The sequence below is a fragment of the Prionailurus viverrinus genome, chromosome A1 (genome assembly GCF_022837055.1).
Source record: "Prionailurus viverrinus isolate Anna chromosome A1, UM_Priviv_1.0, whole genome shotgun sequence".
In the NCBI taxonomy this organism is placed as follows: domain Eukaryota; kingdom Metazoa; phylum Chordata; class Mammalia; order Carnivora; family Felidae; genus Prionailurus; species Prionailurus viverrinus.
The window spans coordinates 154,025,076-154,044,767 of NC_062561.1; the positions used below are offsets into that span (position 1 = coordinate 154,025,076).

A 19,692-nucleotide genomic window follows, 5' to 3' on the forward strand; every position below is an offset into this window, starting at 1 on the left:
GTGGTTTCCTGTGTATCTTTCCAGAAGTATTCCACAAATATACAAACATTTATAAATATATAAAAAAGCACATATGTGTATATTCTTGTGTGCGTGTGTGTTTATTTACTTATATATAGTGCATATAAATTTATTTATACACACATTTACCAAATACAGTTACACTTTTTTTCCTATTTTATAATATGGTTATTCCATAGTTTATTTTTCTGGTCTCTTATTAATGAAATACTAGTTAATTTCAGTTAATTTTCTAGTATAAACTATGTTTCCTTGAACATCCTTGCATTCTGAATATTTATTTACTTTTGGAATATTCTTAGAATAAATTCCTAGAACTTGTGCCTTTACTATTAACATTTACATGAAATGTACTGTGAGATGAACTGCCAGACCATGAGTTAATCCATGAAGAAAATAAATCACAAGTAACTTATTCGAGATGTTAGTATATAATATGGGTAAATAGAAACTTACTTTTTCTGTATATTCATTTGGCCCACTTTTATGATCATTTCCTGTCACCAAAATCATATAGCAGTCTACTTCAGATATGAACAATATCCAAACCTTCGATTACCCTTACAATTTGTTGATTTCATGCTTAGGGAAATAGTATAATGTTTTATTTTAAAACTAAAGCTTACTTGAAGAAAAATTTTTTTGTTAAATTTTTCATGTTTTTTATTTATTTTTTGAGGAAGTGTGAGCTGGGGAGAGGCAGAGAAGGAGGGGGACAGAGGATCTGAAGCGAGCTCCATGCTGGCAGGCTGACAGCTGCAAGCCCGATGCAGGGCTTAAACTCAGGAACTGCGAGATCACGACCTGAGCCAAAGTCAGATGCTTAACTGACTGAGCCACCCAGGCACCCCAAAGAACATATTTTTTAATTGCAGGATAAAGTTAGAAATCATTCAGCAATTGTAACTTGTGCCTTAATTTCTGTGTAAAATCAGGCTATGAAGAAGCAAATATACATATTATTTATTCCTTGGCAGAAAGGCTATTTAGTGCCAGGGCATAGCAACAAGAAGGAAAATGCTACAACTAGCTGTGTTTCTCCTTCATCATTGATTTAATTTGGGAAGACATCAAAGCTATTAAGGACAACGGACTGGTAATTATAAAGATAAAAATGACATACCCAGGAAATACTGAATTCTCCAGTCCTCAAAAAGCCTTGCAATTTATTTCACGCATAATTGTTAAGAAAGAGGGAGGCGGGGCGCCTGGGTGGCGCAGTTGGTTAAGCGTCCGGCTTCAGCCAGGTCACGATCTCGCGGTCCGGGAGTTCGAGCCCCGCGTCGGGCTCTGGGCTGATGGCTCAGAGCCTGGAGCCTGCTTCCGATTCTGTGTCTCCCTCTCTCTCTGCCCCTCCCCCGTTCATGCTCTGTCTCTCTCTGTCCCAAAAATAAATAAACATTGAAAAAAAAAAAAAAAAAAAAGAAAGAGGGAGGCTAACTTTAGCAAGGACATGTGGTAACATTTCTTAGACTCTTCTCTGAAATGAACGACTAAGAACATATGATAATGACACAATTAATAGCATCCATGATCTCTGAGTAAACTTGATACTATAAATCAGTCTAAGGTTTCTGGTGACAGAGTTAATAACCACATATTAAATGACAGGCAAGATACCAGTCTTACCCCACGTAGCATAAAAATATATGGGGCTCAGGAAGCCTACTTTTAATTATAAAAAAATAAAAAGAATTTCACCTTTATGTTTTACAAATGTACTAATATCTGATATATTAATATATGTTATATGAGTAAACTAATGAATTTGTGTTTATGGAGCATATGAAAGCATAATTATGGCCTATGATAATTAATAAGGTAAGTCTTCATTTTTCCTATGTGGATATTGGAAAATAGTAGTAGTCACTGAAAATGTTACTATAAAAATGAAGAGATGTGTCTGTATAAGAATATAAGTAACTATACTTACAGACACATGATTTTTTAGTTTATTCCTATCTATATTTGACCTAGATTATATCTAGCTATTTTGGTTGGTTTGCATTTTAATCAGAATCAATTTAAATTCTGGGGCGCTTGGGTGGCTCAGTCAGTTAAGCATCTGACTTCAGCTCAGGTCATGATCTCACAGCTTATGAGTTCATGCCCCACATCAGGCTCTGTGCTGACAGCTCAGAGCCTGGAGCCTGCTTCAGATTCTGTCCCCTCTCTCTCTCTGCCCCTCCCCCACTCACACTCCGTGTCTCTCTCTGTCTCTCAAAATAAATAAACATTTAAAAATTAAAAAAAAAAGAATTTAAATTCTAACAACTTCAGTTACTTCTTCCATCCTCAGCTTCCTCCTGTGTGTTAAAAAAAAAGAAAGAAAGAAAGAAAGAAAAGAAAATGGGAAAAAGAAAAAAACTATAATAAAAGTTAGGAAAACCATTGTTTTGATTAAATGAGATATAGTTAAAAGTGGCGTCTACATTTATTACTCAATTAGTAAATATTGGTTCCATTCTTCCTCTCATAAATTATTGCATTTAACATTTTAAAGTTTGCACCAGTTAACTTTGATCCTTGTCACTAGGAGTTCAAGCAAATCAATTAAAATTTTTGAGCCTCCCAACAATCTTTTCTGGCAAGATAGTATATAACTGAGTAAACTCAGTAACTAAACCAAATTATAAAATTGTTAAATTCAACAAAACTTATTAACTCAAATTGTATAGATCTTCATTTGTTTGGTATTTCTCAGCAAATACTATATGCAAAGCATTTTACTAGATACTCTGAGGTATACAAAAATTAATTTCCCACATGTCACAGTCATGTTTGAACAATTTATCTTCTGATAAACCTTTGTAAAATGTGTTTTAGGGTTAGCAAAAAAAATGGAGAGGAAAAGAGAAAGGGTAATTTCCATACTTTTACAAGAAAAATGCATCTCCACAGGCATAGGAAGTGTTTGGGGGAAATGAGAGGGGGGAAAAAGCTCTCGTGTGAAAAATATTGTCAATATTTTTGTGAGTCTCTATGGAAATAAATCTTAATCAGTCTTCAGAGGAACCTTGGACTTATTTTCTAATCCCAGCTCTATAATTAACCAAAATATGAAAAAGCTGTACTTTTCTCTCATTGCCCTTGCTTCCTCATCTCTAATAAGAGGATATGTGTGGTAAGATGATCTGTAAACTTGGTATTAACTTCTAAAATTCACAGTCTGAGCATCCATACCATTAGTGTTTTTATTTAAGAAATTGTAATTTCTACAATGATTCAATCATAAAGTATGAGTAAGGAAATTGTTAGTAGCATAGTTTAACTTGTCCCTTTACCAGAGAAGGAAACTGAAACCCAGAGGAACCAAATAATGTTGGCCAAAAACATACAGCTTATCCATGCACAACCACGTCATAATCCAAATCAAGTCACTAAATCAACGTGTCTTTTCAAAAAATTTTTAAACTCATGATTTAGATTATTATTTACCTGAAACTTTATTTTTTTTCAATGTTTACTTATTTTTGAGAGACAGAGAGAGAAAGAGCATGAGCAAGGGAGGGACAGAGAGAGAGGGAGACACAGAATCCGAAGCAGGCTGCAGGCTCTAAGCCATCCGCACAGAGCCCAACATGGGGCTTGAACTCACAGACCGCGAGATCATGACCTGAGCCAAAGTCAGATAGTTAAACTGACTGAGCCACCCAGGTGCCCTCGGAAGGTGGTAAATGTAGCAGTGTTTAGAGGTGATGTTAAAAATGTGACTGGTGGGGCGCCTGGGTAGCTGAGTCGGTTGAGCGTCTGACTTCAGCTCAGGTCATGATCTCGCAGTTCATGGGTTTGAGCCCTGTATCAGGCTTTGTGCTGACAGCTCAGAGCCTGGAGCCTGCTTTGGATTCTGTGTCTCCTTCTCTCTCTGTTCCACCCCTGCTCACGTTCTGTCTCTCTCTCTCAAAGATAAATAAAGATTTAAAAAAAAATTTTTTTTGGGGCGTCTGGGTGGCGCAGTCGGTTAAGCGTCCGACTTCAGCCAGGTCACGATCTCGCGGTCCGTGAGTTCGAGCCCCGCGTCGGGCTCTGGGCTGATGGCTCAGAGCCTGGAGCCTGTTTCCGATTCTGTGTCTCCCTCTCTCTCTGCCCCTCCCCCGTTCATGCTCTGTCTCTCTCTGTCCCAAAAATAAATAAACATTGAAAAAAAAAAAGTATTTAAAAAAAATTTTTTTTTAATGTGACTTTGGTAACATCACTGATTTTTGGACACTGCAAAACATTTTATTCAGTTGTCCCTTTCGAAGTGTCTGTTGGGTTCCTAAAGCTGAAAATAGTTTTGAATCATTTGGGGCTTGCCTTCAGCCTACATTACAGTAATGCTAGGAACCTGTGAGCTGTGTGTTATGAAGTATACTCAAGTTAGATTAATACAGTTGGCTAAATTGGGGGATAGTAACATTTTGGCTAAAAAATAGCATGACTACGTAGTGGTGATGTCTTGAGATGGCCCATAAGATGGTTCTAACAAAAATTTTAAAGCTTAGAGATAGAAACGTACATAGAGACCTAACTATTGAAATTTTCAGTTCACAGTGTTTGGCAGGAAAAAAGTGACATATGGACAGTGAACAGTAAGCCATGCTCAGTCCACCTGAAGCATGTTTGGGTGAGAGTGACACCCTTTAACTTGCATTGAGTTCTCAAAATTTCGTTGGTTCCAGTATTGGGTCATCACACAGACACCAAGGCACACAGATTGCATATGCTGTGAATCTGTCAACATGAAATTATCATACAGACATGATGGTCTTTAAACCCTCTTACCTCAGATTACAAGAGAGGAACCGTGATTACAAGGAAAAGAACGTAGTCACTGCTCCACTGTCTTCTCTGTTTAGAGAATGGTGGTAACTGGTGATTTTAATCCCACTGCTTTTGAATAGCATTATATATCTCACTCATTTTCCTTTTTTTCTTTTAACAACAAACTAAATTGAACTAATTTGAGCAAACATTTAAATCATAAAAGGAATAATAAGCATGTAGGATAACTTACTGAACCCAAGAACTGTAAGAATTGTCTCCTCTGAAAACACACTTTCTCTCTTCCCTGGGCTGTTGCCTATTCCTACCGCTAAAGTTCCTATGTGCTCTTTTTTCAGCTGACCAGCTGAATTTCAAGAAATTCAGTGATTCATAATTGACCCAGCTTGGGTCAAACTTCTGTCCCAGATCAAATCAGCTATGAATGGAAGAACAGGGTCATGAATCCACTCTGCATATTTGGGAGTGGAATCAGTAGTGGAAAGATAGGGTTCTGAGAAGACCTCATGACCCAGTCGTATCTCAAAAGGTACCTACCATACTATATTAAAATATCTTAAAATTCAAGTAAAACTTGAAGTTAGCTCACCAACACAGATTTTATCTTTGAGCCATATGGTATTTCTAAGATAATTAAACATCATTTCATTACATTGTATCTCAATTCTGTAGCAAAAAGAAGAAAACAAAACAAAACTTACAGTGGGAAATCCTGTCCTTAAAGTACATGTCAGTGGTTGGATTCTTTTGGAAGGGAAAAGGATTTTTTTTTTAAAGTCAACAAAAGGTTGTGACTATAGGAATTGTGTTGTTTGTTCATCAGCACTGTGCCTTGAGCTTTTTGGAGCAGAAGCCATGCATGTCCAAATCTAGCCAACAGTTACACTTGTGTCAGTCTTATCTGAGCCTCTGGTAAAGGTCAGACAGTTGCCAAAAGACTGGGCGATTCTAACTGATAGAACTAATGTCCATCTCTATAAAAGCAGGCATTTCTGAAATATCCCAATCTCTATCATGATGAACCAACTTAGAAGTCATTTAACCCACTCTTTTCTGATTCTTCCACCAACTGTCCCACTGAGTTACCATCTTATATGGATACACACAAACATCTATTTAAAGTAAATAATTCATACTTTTATTTGGGAAATGGGCTAATCATCCTTCTTTTGCCTGAATTTTTATTCTGTAACAGGCTGTTTGATCACCTCAGCGTCAGACAGTTGATGGCGGTCCCACTTACTTGGGTGCGCATCCCGGTCCTAATTATGGAAAGAAGGGAGAAAACCCTGTTGGACCCAATGGTTTGAAAAAGAAGTTAGAACAAATTTACATAAGGAACAACTCAAAACATGCTTCATAATTACAGGCATACGCAGATATACATAAAGATATGGAGTGCTGACAGGAAATAAAATTCAGAGACAAAAATCTCCAAGTAACCAAACATTTTTATTTTTTCCTGGCTTAGGCCGTTCAGTACTAATCCCTCAAGGCTGATTAGGTCCAGATAGAACCTTACTTGGAAGACTCTGTAAGCAGCACCTAAAAGCCTTCCCATGAACATTAGACGTGCTTATTTATCCCATAGAAAGAGTTTCCATTGTATCACAGCTTACTTTTGGTCTTAGATGGTTTATCTTTTGTCTTTCACACTGTCTAACATCCTAAAAGGAGATTTATTTTTTTTTAATTTTTTTTTTTAACATTTATTTATTTTTGAGACAGAGAGAGACAGAGCATGAATGGGGGAGGGTCAGAGAGAGGGAGACACAGAATCTGAAACAGGCTCCAGGCTCTGAGCCATCAGCCCAGAGCCCGACGCGGGGCTCAAACTCACGGACCGCGAGATCGTGACCTGAGCCGAAGTTGGCCGCTCAACCGACTGAGCCACCCAGGCGCCCCCAAAAGGAGATTTAAGGGAGGTGGTAACATTTTCTAATGGTGACAATGTGCTCAGCACTTTATACATAATATCTCATTTAATCTTTGTAATAACCTCATTGTATGCATAAGGGGACCAAAGCTATGGCATTGTTGCTTGCTCCTGATTAGCTAGCTCTCTGATATATATAAATACTTATGTATGTATGTGTGTGTGTGTGTGTGTGTAGGTGTATATATGTATTTATGCTCACACGTTTTCCACCAGATGAAACTGAGAAGGAGGATTTATTTAGTAAAGAAGTGTCATTGCATGAGAAATGACGTTCAGTGTTGTTGCTCTGCTAAATGTAATTAAACATAAGTACTCTAATGGAAAGAGAACACTAGAAGGCAGAATATATAAGCTCCAAATTTGGCTTAGGCGTGGGAGCTAAAGCGTGGGATTTGGGGCCAATAAGAACATTTTGTTTTCCTATTCTGTTTATCTGATGCTCCCCCTCATCTTCCTGATTCTCTATATGCTTATCTTTTATATTTTTATCTAAATAAGAAATAATGGATATAAAATATGATATAAATATAAAACAAATATTTTCATTAATATTTCTTTCCCACTTGTTTGGAAACTAACATACAAGAAAGCAAATACCTCCCCTATCTCTTTCACTGCTATATCCCCTGTGCCAGGACTGGTCCCTGGAATTCAGTAAGCATTCAGTAAATATTTGTCAGGTAAATGAATGAAAAAGAGTATAAACTGAGAAAGAAAAACAGCTACAAAAACTACCCCATCATAGTACTTTTTTCTCTGTGGAGTCATTTTCTGTTTACTCATCTGTATCCCGTACTGGGAACTGACATGGGGCTATCTTCACAATTATGTACACATTCCTAGAAAAGTGTCTAACCCTGTCAGAAAGGCCATAATAAAAATTGTCCAATAGTCTAGAACAATGGGCTATTTGCTTCATTATCATCATGAAGTTGTTCACAGGAGAAGTAGGTTTGAATATCAATGTATGTTTCTTCAAAGACACATTCACAGAACAATCATAGATGATTGTGACAATAAATCAAAGCAAACTAAGAAAAATAAAAGGTATAATAAATATTTTCACTATTTCAAGATTTGGGAGGTATCCTGAATTTCTGTGAACTAACTAAAAAAAATCAAATAAAAAATAATTATAAAGTAATGGTAGCCCTTTGTTGGTCAGTAGTAAGTTTGTTTCCTGTGCCATTAGACCAGAACCTGTTCATTTTATGTTCTGTTTCCTTCTTTAGTCTGTGAATTTCTGGTACGTACTGGTGATGAACGATGAACACTCAGAGAGGCGATATCTGCTATTTTTCCTTCTGAGTTGGGGACTTCCAGCTTTTGTGGTGATTCTCCTCATAGTTATTTTGAGAGGAATCTATCATCAGAGCATGCCACAGATCTATGGACTCATCCATGGTGACCTGTAAGTACATCCAGGCACAACTCATTTAGCCTTTTTAGCCTTTTGTACCCAGACAGCTTTAGTAGTAGATGGTGAAACATTTGACGAGGTGGTATGACTAAAGGAGGAATACCAGGAAGACCTTGCATTCCTCCCAGATTGTCTGCATCTCTGCTTCCTCTAATTATCCCTTTAAGTAAGAAACTATTACCTTTCCAGTTCCCTTGATAGATGCACTTTTCTCAGGTGAGTTGATGTATTAGATGGTTCACAGTAATTTGTACTTTAGTGTAATTTAGTTTATTAGATTGAGACAAAAATACCTAGTGAAATCAGAGAACTATGAAAATTTTGATAAAGAGTAGAAACAATGAAAAATAGGGAGTATGGCATATTATCTAAGGACTCTGATATTTATTTGGGGGTGGGGGGATGGGAGAAAATGATAGTTACTGACATCCATAACATCCTTAAATACCAAAAGACTGTATCAGAGTGAATGGAAAGTGTCTGCAAAAGTACACAGGAAAGAGACAGGGTCAACTACAACCTTCTTGTATATTCTTACTAAAGTACACTAATAGTCTTAAAATGTAACAAATTTGTATATACACACATATATACATGCCTTAATCCTGAATCTGGTATCTTATGGCGTTGAGGACCACCCAGCTCTTTTTATTGACTCCACACGCAGGGAAAAAAAAATTAGGGGTACCTGGGTGGCTCAGTCAGTTAAGCACCCGACTTGATCTTGGCTTGGGTCATGATCTCGTGGTTCTGGAGTTCAAGCCTCACCTCAGGATCTGCACTGATAGAGTGGAGCCTGCTTGGGATTCTGGCTCTCCCTCTCTCTGCCCCTTCCCCACTTGCACGCTCCTTTGCTCTCTCAAAGTAAATAAATAAATTTTAAAAACCTTTATAATATTAAAGTTTAATCAGCTCCCTTGGTGTAATGAGGATTAGAGGGGAAAAGTAACATTTCTAAATAAAGAATAGCTTATTCACAATCTTATGAAGATAGTATTACCTAATTATCTCACAGGTTATTATTATTATTATTATTACTAGTTAATAGATGTGAATAATCTTTAAATGTAAAAGTAGTATATAAGCAGAAATCATTTCAGTACCATTATTGCCCCTGATCAGTTATAATTATCTATTAATAATTAATAAATACTTATTATTGAGGTATGCAAATGTATTTCACAAATAGGCAGTCACACACGCACATATCCCCCACTACATTCAACCAAGGAAACTAGCTATGTGATACGCACACACCCACTGAGATGCCAAATATAGTCATTTTTTATTAAGATTCAGTAAGATTCCCTCATACTGTTTACCTTATAGCATTATAATGTATTTGTGCATATAAAATTCTAAAAGCCTAATCTTCTAGAAGGGAATTATGGTGTCTTTTCAAAATTGTGTTGTGACATTTTGTTACCCCTGACATTAATTTAAATCTTGGGCAGCCAGGATTAGTGTCAGAAAGTTCAGCATCATTCTTTGTCTAATACAAAGCAACCATGAGACAAGTCCTGGCTGCCAGCTGCCCATACCTTTCATGAGCTTCCTGGCAACACAGGACTTACTTGGCAGCAGTGTTAGCATTAACACATGTCCCCATCCAGCCTTGGTAAATGGAACCTGATAAAAGTGATATTAATTAGAAGGAACTCTCTTGGTACTTCTAAAGGGATTTTTAAAGAGAGAAATAGGGGCACCTGGGTGGCTCAGTCAGTTAAGCATCCAACTTCTGCTCAGGTCATGGCTCGTGGTTCATGATTTTGAGCCCTGCATCGGGCTCTGTGCTGACAGCTGGAGCATTGCTTCAGATTCTATGTCTCCCTCCCTCTATCAAAAATAAATAAAAGCCCCTCTCTCACTCAAAAATAAATCCCCTCCCCTGCTCATGCTCTATCTCTGTCTCTCTCTCAAAAATAAATAAAACATTAAAAAAAAATTTAAGAGAGAAATAAACTATTGTACAAGAATGTCCAAGTCAACTGAATGTTAAAATATTTGCTTTCTGAGGCTTTTGCAAAAAGTTTTTTATTATCGGCTCAATTATAAGTAAAATGCAAAATACATTAACCTCTACCTGGTTTTCGTATGTTAGGGATTATTAGACCAAAGTGACTAACTTTTGTCACTCTTATAGGTTACATTGATCCTCCATTCACTTAGAATTCCTAAATCATCCCTATGTAAATTTGTTACAGTTTATTTTTACTTCTGTATTTTCATTATCACTTTAATTTCAGTATAAGGATACAAATTATGATATGATTTATGTAAAATATTTTGTACTTACAACATCATGTAAAAACTTTTATCTAGCGGTAATGATAGGATTTGTGGTTATGGGAAATAGCTGCTCATCTATCATGTAGTGGTTACTTCACAGTAACAAAAAACATCTTTCTATGAAGAATTTTCTCTAATGCATCCATATATCCAGTTATTATTTTTAAATGTTTTTCTCAAACTTTGGAACCTAGATTATGATAATTTTATAAAAACAGGTGAGAAGCAATCTATCTCTTTTCTCCTATTAGCTGGAAAGGTTTTCAAGTTCGGTGTTATTTCTTCTTTGTTTTTGTGGTTTTTTTGTGTTTTTTTAAAGTAAGCTCTGTGCCCAACACGGGGCTTGAACTTATGACCCCCGAGATTAAGAGTTGCTTGCCCTACTGACTGAGCCAGCCAGCACACCCTTCTTCCTTAGTATTTTAGAAGACTTTACACATGAAGCTAGCTAGGCTGTTTTTGTTTTTGTTTCTTGTTTTTTTGTTTTGTTTTGGTTTTTTTGGGGGGGGAGGTGCAAGTGAGCAAGGAGCAGAGAGAGAGAGAGAGAGAAAGAGAGAGAGAGAAGAGCAGAGCTGACCAAAGCAGGGCACGAGCTCACCCAATACAGGGCTTGAGCCCACGCGATGTGGGACTCTAACTCGCAAACATGAGATCATGACCTGAGTCAAAGTCAGATGCTTAACCGACTGAGCCACCCAGATACCTTACAGGAACACTTTTAACTACAGGTTTATTTTCTTTAAACTAAATGGAACTATTCATATTTTTTGTATCTAGTTCTTCCTGTATCATTTTGGTAAATCTTTTTTCTATGAATGTTTTTATTTCACATCGGTATTATAATTTTTTAATGTTTATAAGATCTACAGTAATGAAACTTTTTTCATTCTTGTTATTGATAATTTGTGTCTTTTCTTACTTTTTTTCCCCTCTCTTGATCAGTCTTGCTGAGGGTTTATTAATATTATTTTTCTTTCCCCAATCTAGCTTTTTACTACTGGATAATCTCTATTATGCATTTGTTGTCAGTTTCATTTTAACTTCATCAATTTCTACACTCATTTTTTTATTACTTATACTGTCTGGGTTTTATCTGATTTTTTTTCTTTCCTTTTTTTTTTCTTCTTATTGTATGCCAGGCAGTATGCATTTATTTTGTTTATTTTGTTAAAAATTTCCTGGGCTTCACAGTTGACATATATTATTGTGTAAGTTTAAGGTGATGATTTGATACATCACTTGCAAAATGACTGCTACAATAGAGTTTTAGTTAACACTTCCATCACCTCACATAATTAACCTTTTTAAATGTGTGTGATAAGAACATTTAAGATTTACACTCTTAGCCACTTTCAAATGAAAGATTTACACTCTTAGCAACTTTCAAATGTATATAATACACTATTGTTCTCTGTAGTCATTATGCTGTACATTGAATCCCCAGAACTGACTCATCTTATAACTGAAAGTTTGTACCTTTTGACCAACATCTCCCCATTTCCTCCAACCGCAGCCCATGGCAACCAACACTCTACCCTCTGTTTTTATGAATTTGGCTTTTTTAGATTCCTCATATAAGTGAGAATATACAGTATTTGTCTTTCTTTGTCTATCCCTGATGCCCTCAGGGTCTATCCATGTTGTTGCAAATGGCACGATTTTCTTCTTTCTCATGGCTCAATAAATTCTATTGCACTGATATAAAAAAATATTTGTGTGTATGTGTGTGTGTTATGTATATACACATCACATTTTCTTTATCCATTCATCTAGAGACAGACATTTAGGTTGTTTCCATATCTTAGCTATTGTGAATAATACTGCAGTGAAAATGGGAGTGCAGATCTCTCTTCGAGATCCAGATTTCATTTCCTTTGGATGTATACCCAGAGTTACGATTGCTAAATCATATGATAGTTCTGTTTTTAATTTTTTGAGGAACTTCAGTACTGTTTTCTTTAGTGGCTGTGCCAGTTTACATTCCCACCAACATTCTGTGATCTTTCCTTTCTTCTGCTAACTTTGTGCTTATTTTATTCTTTTTTGCTAGTTCCTTGAGGTGTTCTTAATTTGTTAGGTTGTTAATTTACACCTTTATTTTTTCCTAATGTTGGCATTTATCACTATAAGTCTCATCTTAGAATTGTTTTGGGATGTTGTGGGGTTTTTTTTCCAGGACATTTTTTTATTTCCCTTTTGATTTCTTCTTTTACCCATTTGCTGTCAGGAGTATAATTTTAATTTCCACATTCTTGTGAAATTTCCAGTTTTCTTCCTGTTACTGATTTCTAATTTCATATCATTGCCGTTGGAAAAGATATTTGGTATGATTTCAATATTCTTAAATTTCTTAAGACTTGTTTTGTAGCCTAATATATGGTCTATTCTGGAAAATGCTCTATGTGCACATGACAAAAATGGATATACTGCTACTTTGGATTGAATGTTCTGTATATGTCTTTAGGTCCATTTAGTCTAAACTATAGACTAAAGTTCAAGTCCAACATTTCCTTATTGATTTTCTTAATGGAAGACCAATCAATTGGTGAAAGTGGAATATTGAAGTTCCGTACTATTATCCTATTGTTGTTTATTTTTCCCTTCATATCTGTTAACATTTTCTTATATATTTGGGTGCCCTGACATTGGGTCTGTATGTATTTATGATTGTCATATACGTTCTTGATAAGTTGACCCTTTATCATTATTATATCATGGCTTTCTTTATCACTTGTTATACATTTTGAGTTGAAGTTTATTTCGTCTGATATAAGTGTAGCCATCCCTGCCCACTTCTGGTTTCCACTTGATGGAATATCTTTTTCACTTTTTTACTGTAAGCTTATGTATGTCCCTGGAGCTGAAGTGACTCTCGTATAGGCAGCATATCATTAGATCTTGTGGTTTGGTTGTTTTTTTGTTTTTTTGTTTTTTTCAATGTTTGTTCATTTTGAGAAAGAAAGAGTGCCAGCAGGGGAGGGTTAGAGAGAAAGGGAAGCGCAGAATCCAAAGCAGGCCCCAGGTTCTGAGCTGTCAGCACAGAGTCTGATGTGGGGCTCGAACTCATGGACTGCAAGATCATGACCTGAGCTGAAGTCAGATGCTTAACCGACTGAGCCACCCAGTCCCCCTGAGATTTTTTTTAAGTTTTTTTTGTTTTGTTTTGTTTTTTTTTTTTTTTAAGAAAGAGAGAGAGCAAGCATGAGTGGGAGAGGGGGGCAGAGAGATTGGAGGGAGAGAATCCCAAGCAGGCAGCACACAGCACAGAGCTGGACAGGGGCTCAAACTCACAAACCATGAGATTGTGACCTGAGCTGAAATCAAGAGTCTGACTCTTAACCGACTGAGCCACCCGGGCACCCCAGCTCTAGTTTTATCAATCTATTCAGCCACTCTACCTTTTAATTGGAGAATTGGGTTCATTTACATTTAGAGTATTTATTGATATGTAAAAACTCACTAATGCAATCTTACTGTCTTCTGGCTGTTTTGTAGTTCCCGTATTCCTTTCTTCTTTCCTTGCTGTCTTCTTTTACTAATTAATGGTTTTCCTTAGTGGTACACTTTGATTCCCTACTCTTTATCTTTTGTGTATCTACTGTAGGTTTTTGTTTTATGGTTACCATGAGGCTTCCATAAAACCTCATCTAGATATAACTATTTTATGCCGACAACTTAAAACTTCAGTCACTTGCACAAACTCTGCCCTTCCACTTCACCCCTCTCCTTTTATGTTTTGATGTTAAAACTTACCTCTTGTTAAATCGTGTTTTCATTTGAAATTCAATGTAGCTGTAGTTACTTTCAATCCTTTTTTTCTTTAACCTTCATACTAGAGTTATATGATTATCATACCATGATATTATTGAGAATTCTGAATTTGACTGTATAGTTATCTTTACTAGTATACTGTATATTTTCACATGTTTTCAGGCAACCAGTTAACATCCTTTCATTTCAGCCTGAAGAACTCCTTTCACCTTTTCTTTTCCTTTTTCTTCTTTCTTTGTGTCTTATTTTAGAGAGAGTGCACACATGCAAGCAGGGGAGAAGGGCAGAGGGAGAGAAAGAGAATCTTAAGTAGGCTCCACACTGAGCACAGAGCCTACAGCAACACAGGGCTTGATCTCACAACTGTGAGATCAGGACTTGAGCTGAATCGAGAGCCAGATGCTCAACCAACTGAGCTACCTAGGCACCCCTCTTTTCACCTTTTCTCATAAAGCAGACCTAGTGGTGATTTCATCCTTCAGCTTTTATTTGTGTGGGAAAATCTTTATTTCTCCTTCATTTCTGAAGAATAATTTTGCTGGGTAGGGTATTCCTGATTAGCACATTTTTTGCTTCCAGCATTTTGAATATATCATCCCACTCACTCTCTCCTGGCCTGGAAGATTTGTGCTTAGAAATCCTCTGATAGCATTAAGGGTAGTCCTTTGAAAGTTATAAGCTTCTTTTCTGTGTCTGCTTTTAAGATTCTCTTTGTCTTTGATTTTTCACAAGTTTATTATAATGTGCTTTGGAAAAGCTGAGTTTGTTTAGGGACCTATATTATATATTCAGAAGTCCAATAAACATCTTTACCAGAATGTCGCATAGCTATCTTATCTTTAGCATGTTCAAAATTGATCTTCTAAATGTGTGCTTTGACCTGTATTTCCTAGGAAAGTTCCACCATCCGCCCAGGTACCCAAACTGTGAACTTAAGAGTTTTTCTACTTCTTTTTTCTTACACTTCACATGCTATTAGTCACAAATTATTTTCTAGCCTAACTCCTACATGTCTTCCTAATTTACCTTCTCATTTTCATCTTCATGTCTTATTTCATCACTGTCTCTTCAGTTCAGTTCTGTCATCTTCGTCTGGTCTTTTGGGTTGCCTCCTAGCTTGTATTCCCATCTCTAATTTCTTCCTTTTTATTTCATTACCTTCAAGTTCATGGACTGATAGGTCATCCATAGTTGACACTAACCTGCTGAACCAGCTTCATTTAGCATCCCTCACACCCATCCTCCCCAATTACCTTTGTAACCGAATCATTCATTTGATATCTCCAATGGTCTCTTGTGCCTATACCTTTGAATGTATCTTCTATGTCTCAAATGGTTTTCTTTGCTTTTGTCTGCCTAGAAAATATCTATTATTTTCCTCTAAACATCAACTTAAATATCAGCTCTGTCAAGGATCTAGTTTCAGATTAAAATACTACCTCTTATATGTAGCCTTGATAGACTCAGAACTAGTCATAAATCCTATGATTTAGCAACCATAGTATATTATGAACACTTGATTATGTCAGCCATGTTCATTGAAATTCAGAGTAGAGATCAGTGATTAATAATTGGTAACATATGGTAAAAGTTACTAAATTTTTGAAGGATACAGGGCATAATTTACTCTTTAATGTAAATATCTGAACCGAAAAAAGGAAAGCCTTAACAACCCAAGCTAAGTGTATACAAAGGAGGGTTTAGAGATAACTTTCATGCTTTCTCTATGCAGTAACATGTATATAATAAAATTTTGCACAATCATATGATTATGAAAATGTATCTAAAAGTACTTGGAAGTGACCAAATAATACTGTATCTCAACACTTTAAATACTACATAATAACGGTGATATTTTATAAGAAAAAAACTTTCTTATACATACATAAAGGGTCAAATTGTAATTTACCAAGACTAATGGATTTTTTAATCTAGGTTTAAGATACACAACATGATCTGGAGAAAGGTCCTACAGAGACTATAAAATTGTAAGTTTGCTTTTGTCTGTAAAGTAGAAAATCCAGTATAGACTTGTTATTGCTCCTTTGTCACTGAGTCAGATGATCTTATGACTGTATGAGGAATCATACTATACTCAAAGTTAACAAAAGAAGGCTTCCTATACCTTTAACATTTTCTTAAAGACATCTTCATCACTTTTTGAAATTAGTGCTAGAAATTTTTCCAGCTTTCTTTTTATCTTATAATTGAACAGTGTTGAAATAAAATAAAGTCAAAGTAAAGGAAATCAATCAATTTTGATTGATTTCCATTGGTTACCAGAAGTCATTCTATTGAGAGTACCCAGAGTTAGTTTCTATTGAGTAGTTTATAGAGTATCCTTGGAAGTAGTCACCCATTTTTCTTGGATTCACTTCTTGGCTACTTGAGAAAAAAGAAACAAGCTAAAGAGAAATCTTTAGCCTGTTCATGCAAAGGGCAGAGGGAAGAGAATATGGAACTAAGTCAAGAGCCAGGGTGGAAGCAAAAGGAATATAGCCCTGAGAATTATCCCTAAATCGATTAAAAAAAAAAAAAAAACACATTAATTTGAGTCTACAACTCTGTGGCTAGGAATGGATAGAGTGATTGAGAATCAGTGTCCGAGTCATGCCATATAGAGAAGAAGACAGTGAAGGCTTTCTTATCTCAGTATTCCTACCTTTCAGCTGCAAGACCCTGACACATCAATACATGTCAATAGCAGTAAAACTGACATAATAATGATGATAGATTGGTTTGTGCTTCCAAACACTTGCTTTTTTCTTTCTTGCTTGCTAATTCATATGAATTCAAACTTAAGAAAAAAATCAGCATATACCTATAGGCCTAAGTGAATTCTCATCTATTTAAGCTAAGAATTTGTTTGCTCATAGTGAAAAAATGCTTAACTTAATTTTAAAATTGCTTACAGTTTTTTTAATTTTTTAGTATTTCAGTTTCTCAGTTTTTAGCATATTTTACTCTTGATATTTTGATCTTTTTTTTTTAACAAATCTTAATTACAACCTCTTCTGATTATCCTGATCCTGAGCTCAATTACCCATTTTATAAATTATTCAATCCTCTGAAAACAATCTAATTTAGTTAGCTATATTAGGAGAAATTGTTGTTAATATAGAAGACAAATCTGTATGCTCTAAATTAGAACTAAGCAGAAGTAATAGTGGTCTATTGCCAAGTATGATCACATGAGAGTCTTTATTTTTATTAAATTACTTAAAAAGAGAATCATGAAAAAATGATTATAAATATAGAGAGCCTGTTTACTTATTGTCTAAGATTAAAGAATATTGACATAAATGAATGCAGGAGCAGTATTAATCAGGATCTCTTCATAGATTTGTTCAGGTAGGGAGTGTATTATTACACATGGGTGTACACACACATACACACACACACACACACACACACATAATATATGAACATAGAGATAGCTGCTTTAGACTAGCATTTTCCATTTATTCAGAGCTCCAAAATAAAGAGATATTGGAAGCATACTTTCATTTAAAATCTTAGAATCCCAGAATTGAAGGGTTGGAAAATATTTTCAAGCTTGCCTTAATAAAGTCCTCAAAAACATCATGATTAAAACCCCTGTTCAAAGTATCTTGAACTTCTTATCCCAAATATTCAGTTTATTTGACTTTTTATGGGTACTGATTAACAACCTACTCCGCTAATCTTATCTCATTCCCTTATCTTGTGTTAGCTTTATCTCTCCTAGCAACAACCTTAGCTTTTGTGACTACTACTTTATCTCTCTGAGAAACATTCTGCCTGGTGCCTTGAGTGACATCCCTCATGGCTTCTGAGTCCCTGGATTCTTCTCTTTACAAGCAAGGTGGAACCTGGACAAAAGAGAACTTTATAAAGCATTGAATCCATTCCCCATGCAATCTTTGAGTAATCTTTACAGCATTGCAGACCAATTTTCATTCATTTTATAGTTGAACTCATCTGTAAAAAAGAATGTATTTCCTCCCAGGGCTTTCTTACGTAGAGTAAAAAAATCTCTTAGATTCTGTCTCAATGTCTGATTGCTGAGTTCATACCAAAAAACAAACGAGAAACAAAAAATAACTTGGTATTTTCCATGTGATAATCCTTCAGTGTCACAGTTTTCTTTCTTTTTTTTTTTTTTTCCAAGCTGAACATTTCTGATTTGTTCAAATGTCTTCACGGGGCGCCTGGGTGGCTCAGTCGGTTAAGCATTAAGCATCCAACTCTCTTGATTTCAGCTCAGGTCATGATCTCATGGTTCGTGGGATCAAGCCCCAGATTGGGCTGTGCCCTGGCAGCATGGATCCTGCTTGGGATAATCTCTCCCCCTCTCTTGCTTATGCTTGCTGCTTATGCTCCTTACGCTTGCTCTCTCTCTCTCTCTCTCTCTCTCTCTCTCTCTCTCAAAATCAATAAACTTAAAAAATATATATGTCCTCGTATAGTGTGCTTTTGCATCTTTTCACTATCTCACTAGCTCTCTTCTAAACTTATTCTGTCTATACAGTCTTTTCTTTTTCTATTTTATTTTTGAAAGAATTTTAAACACAGAAAAGTTGCAAAAATTGTCAGCATTTACATACACCCTTCACCCTGGGTACACACACACATACTTACGTAGCCATGGCACGATGATCAAAACCAAGATATTAACTGTGATAAATAACCATTAATTAAATGGCAGACTTTGCTCAGAGTTACCCAGTTTTCTCCACAGTGTCTTTTTCTGTTCCAAAATCCAGTGCTGGATTCCACATGTCATTCAGTGATTACATCTCTTTGTCTCCTCCAATCTGACAGTTCCTCTGTCTTCCCTTGTTTTTACTTTTGATAAGTACTGGTCAATCATTTTATAGAATGTCTCCAAACTTGGTTTTATTTAATGTTTTCCCATGATTATATGGCGAGTATGCATTTTTTTTGTTTTGTTTTGCAAAAATGGCACACGATATTAAAGTACAAGTTTTTGTGTGTCATCCAACATGTTTTCGGTTCTCTTGGATATATACCTAAGAGTGGAATTGTTGGGTCATAAGATTTAACTTGCTGCTTTCAAGATTCTCTCCTTGTCTTTGTCTTTCAGCAGTTTAATTATATCTAGATATGGTTGTCACTGGTTTCTCCTAATTAAGGTTTGTTGAGCTTAATGTGCAAATTAATGTTTTTCATCAGATTTGGGAAGGTTTTGGCTGTTATTTCTCCAGATATTCTTTCTATCCCTTTCTCTCCTCTTTTGGGACACTTAGTATTCATTTGTTGATAAGCTTGATGATGTCCCAGGAGCTCTGAGGTTCTGTTGATTTTTCTTCATTATTTTTCTTTCTGTTGCTCAGACTTGATGATCTCAACTGATCTATATTCTTATTTACTGGTTCTTTCTTCTACCTGCTCAAAACTGCTGTTGAGCTTGTCTAATGAAATTTTCATTATAGTTATTATACTTTTTAACACTAGAATTTCTGTTGGCATTTGGGTTTTTTTATTT

The 19,692-nt window shown here is 35.8% G+C and overlaps 1 protein-coding gene across 1 annotated transcript in view; it reads left to right on the top strand.

The window, feature by feature from the left end:
• The window catches only part of ADGRV1 (adhesion G protein-coupled receptor V1), a 563,604-nt gene that overhangs the window by 362,284 nt on the left and 181,628 nt on the right, over positions 1–19,692 (top strand). Inside the window, exon 85 of the mRNA XM_047878513.1 lies at positions 7,957–8,135. Coding sequence (XP_047734469.1) covers positions 7,957–8,135 — 179 coding nt within the window. The remainder of the gene's footprint in view (positions 1–7,956; positions 8,136–19,692) is intronic.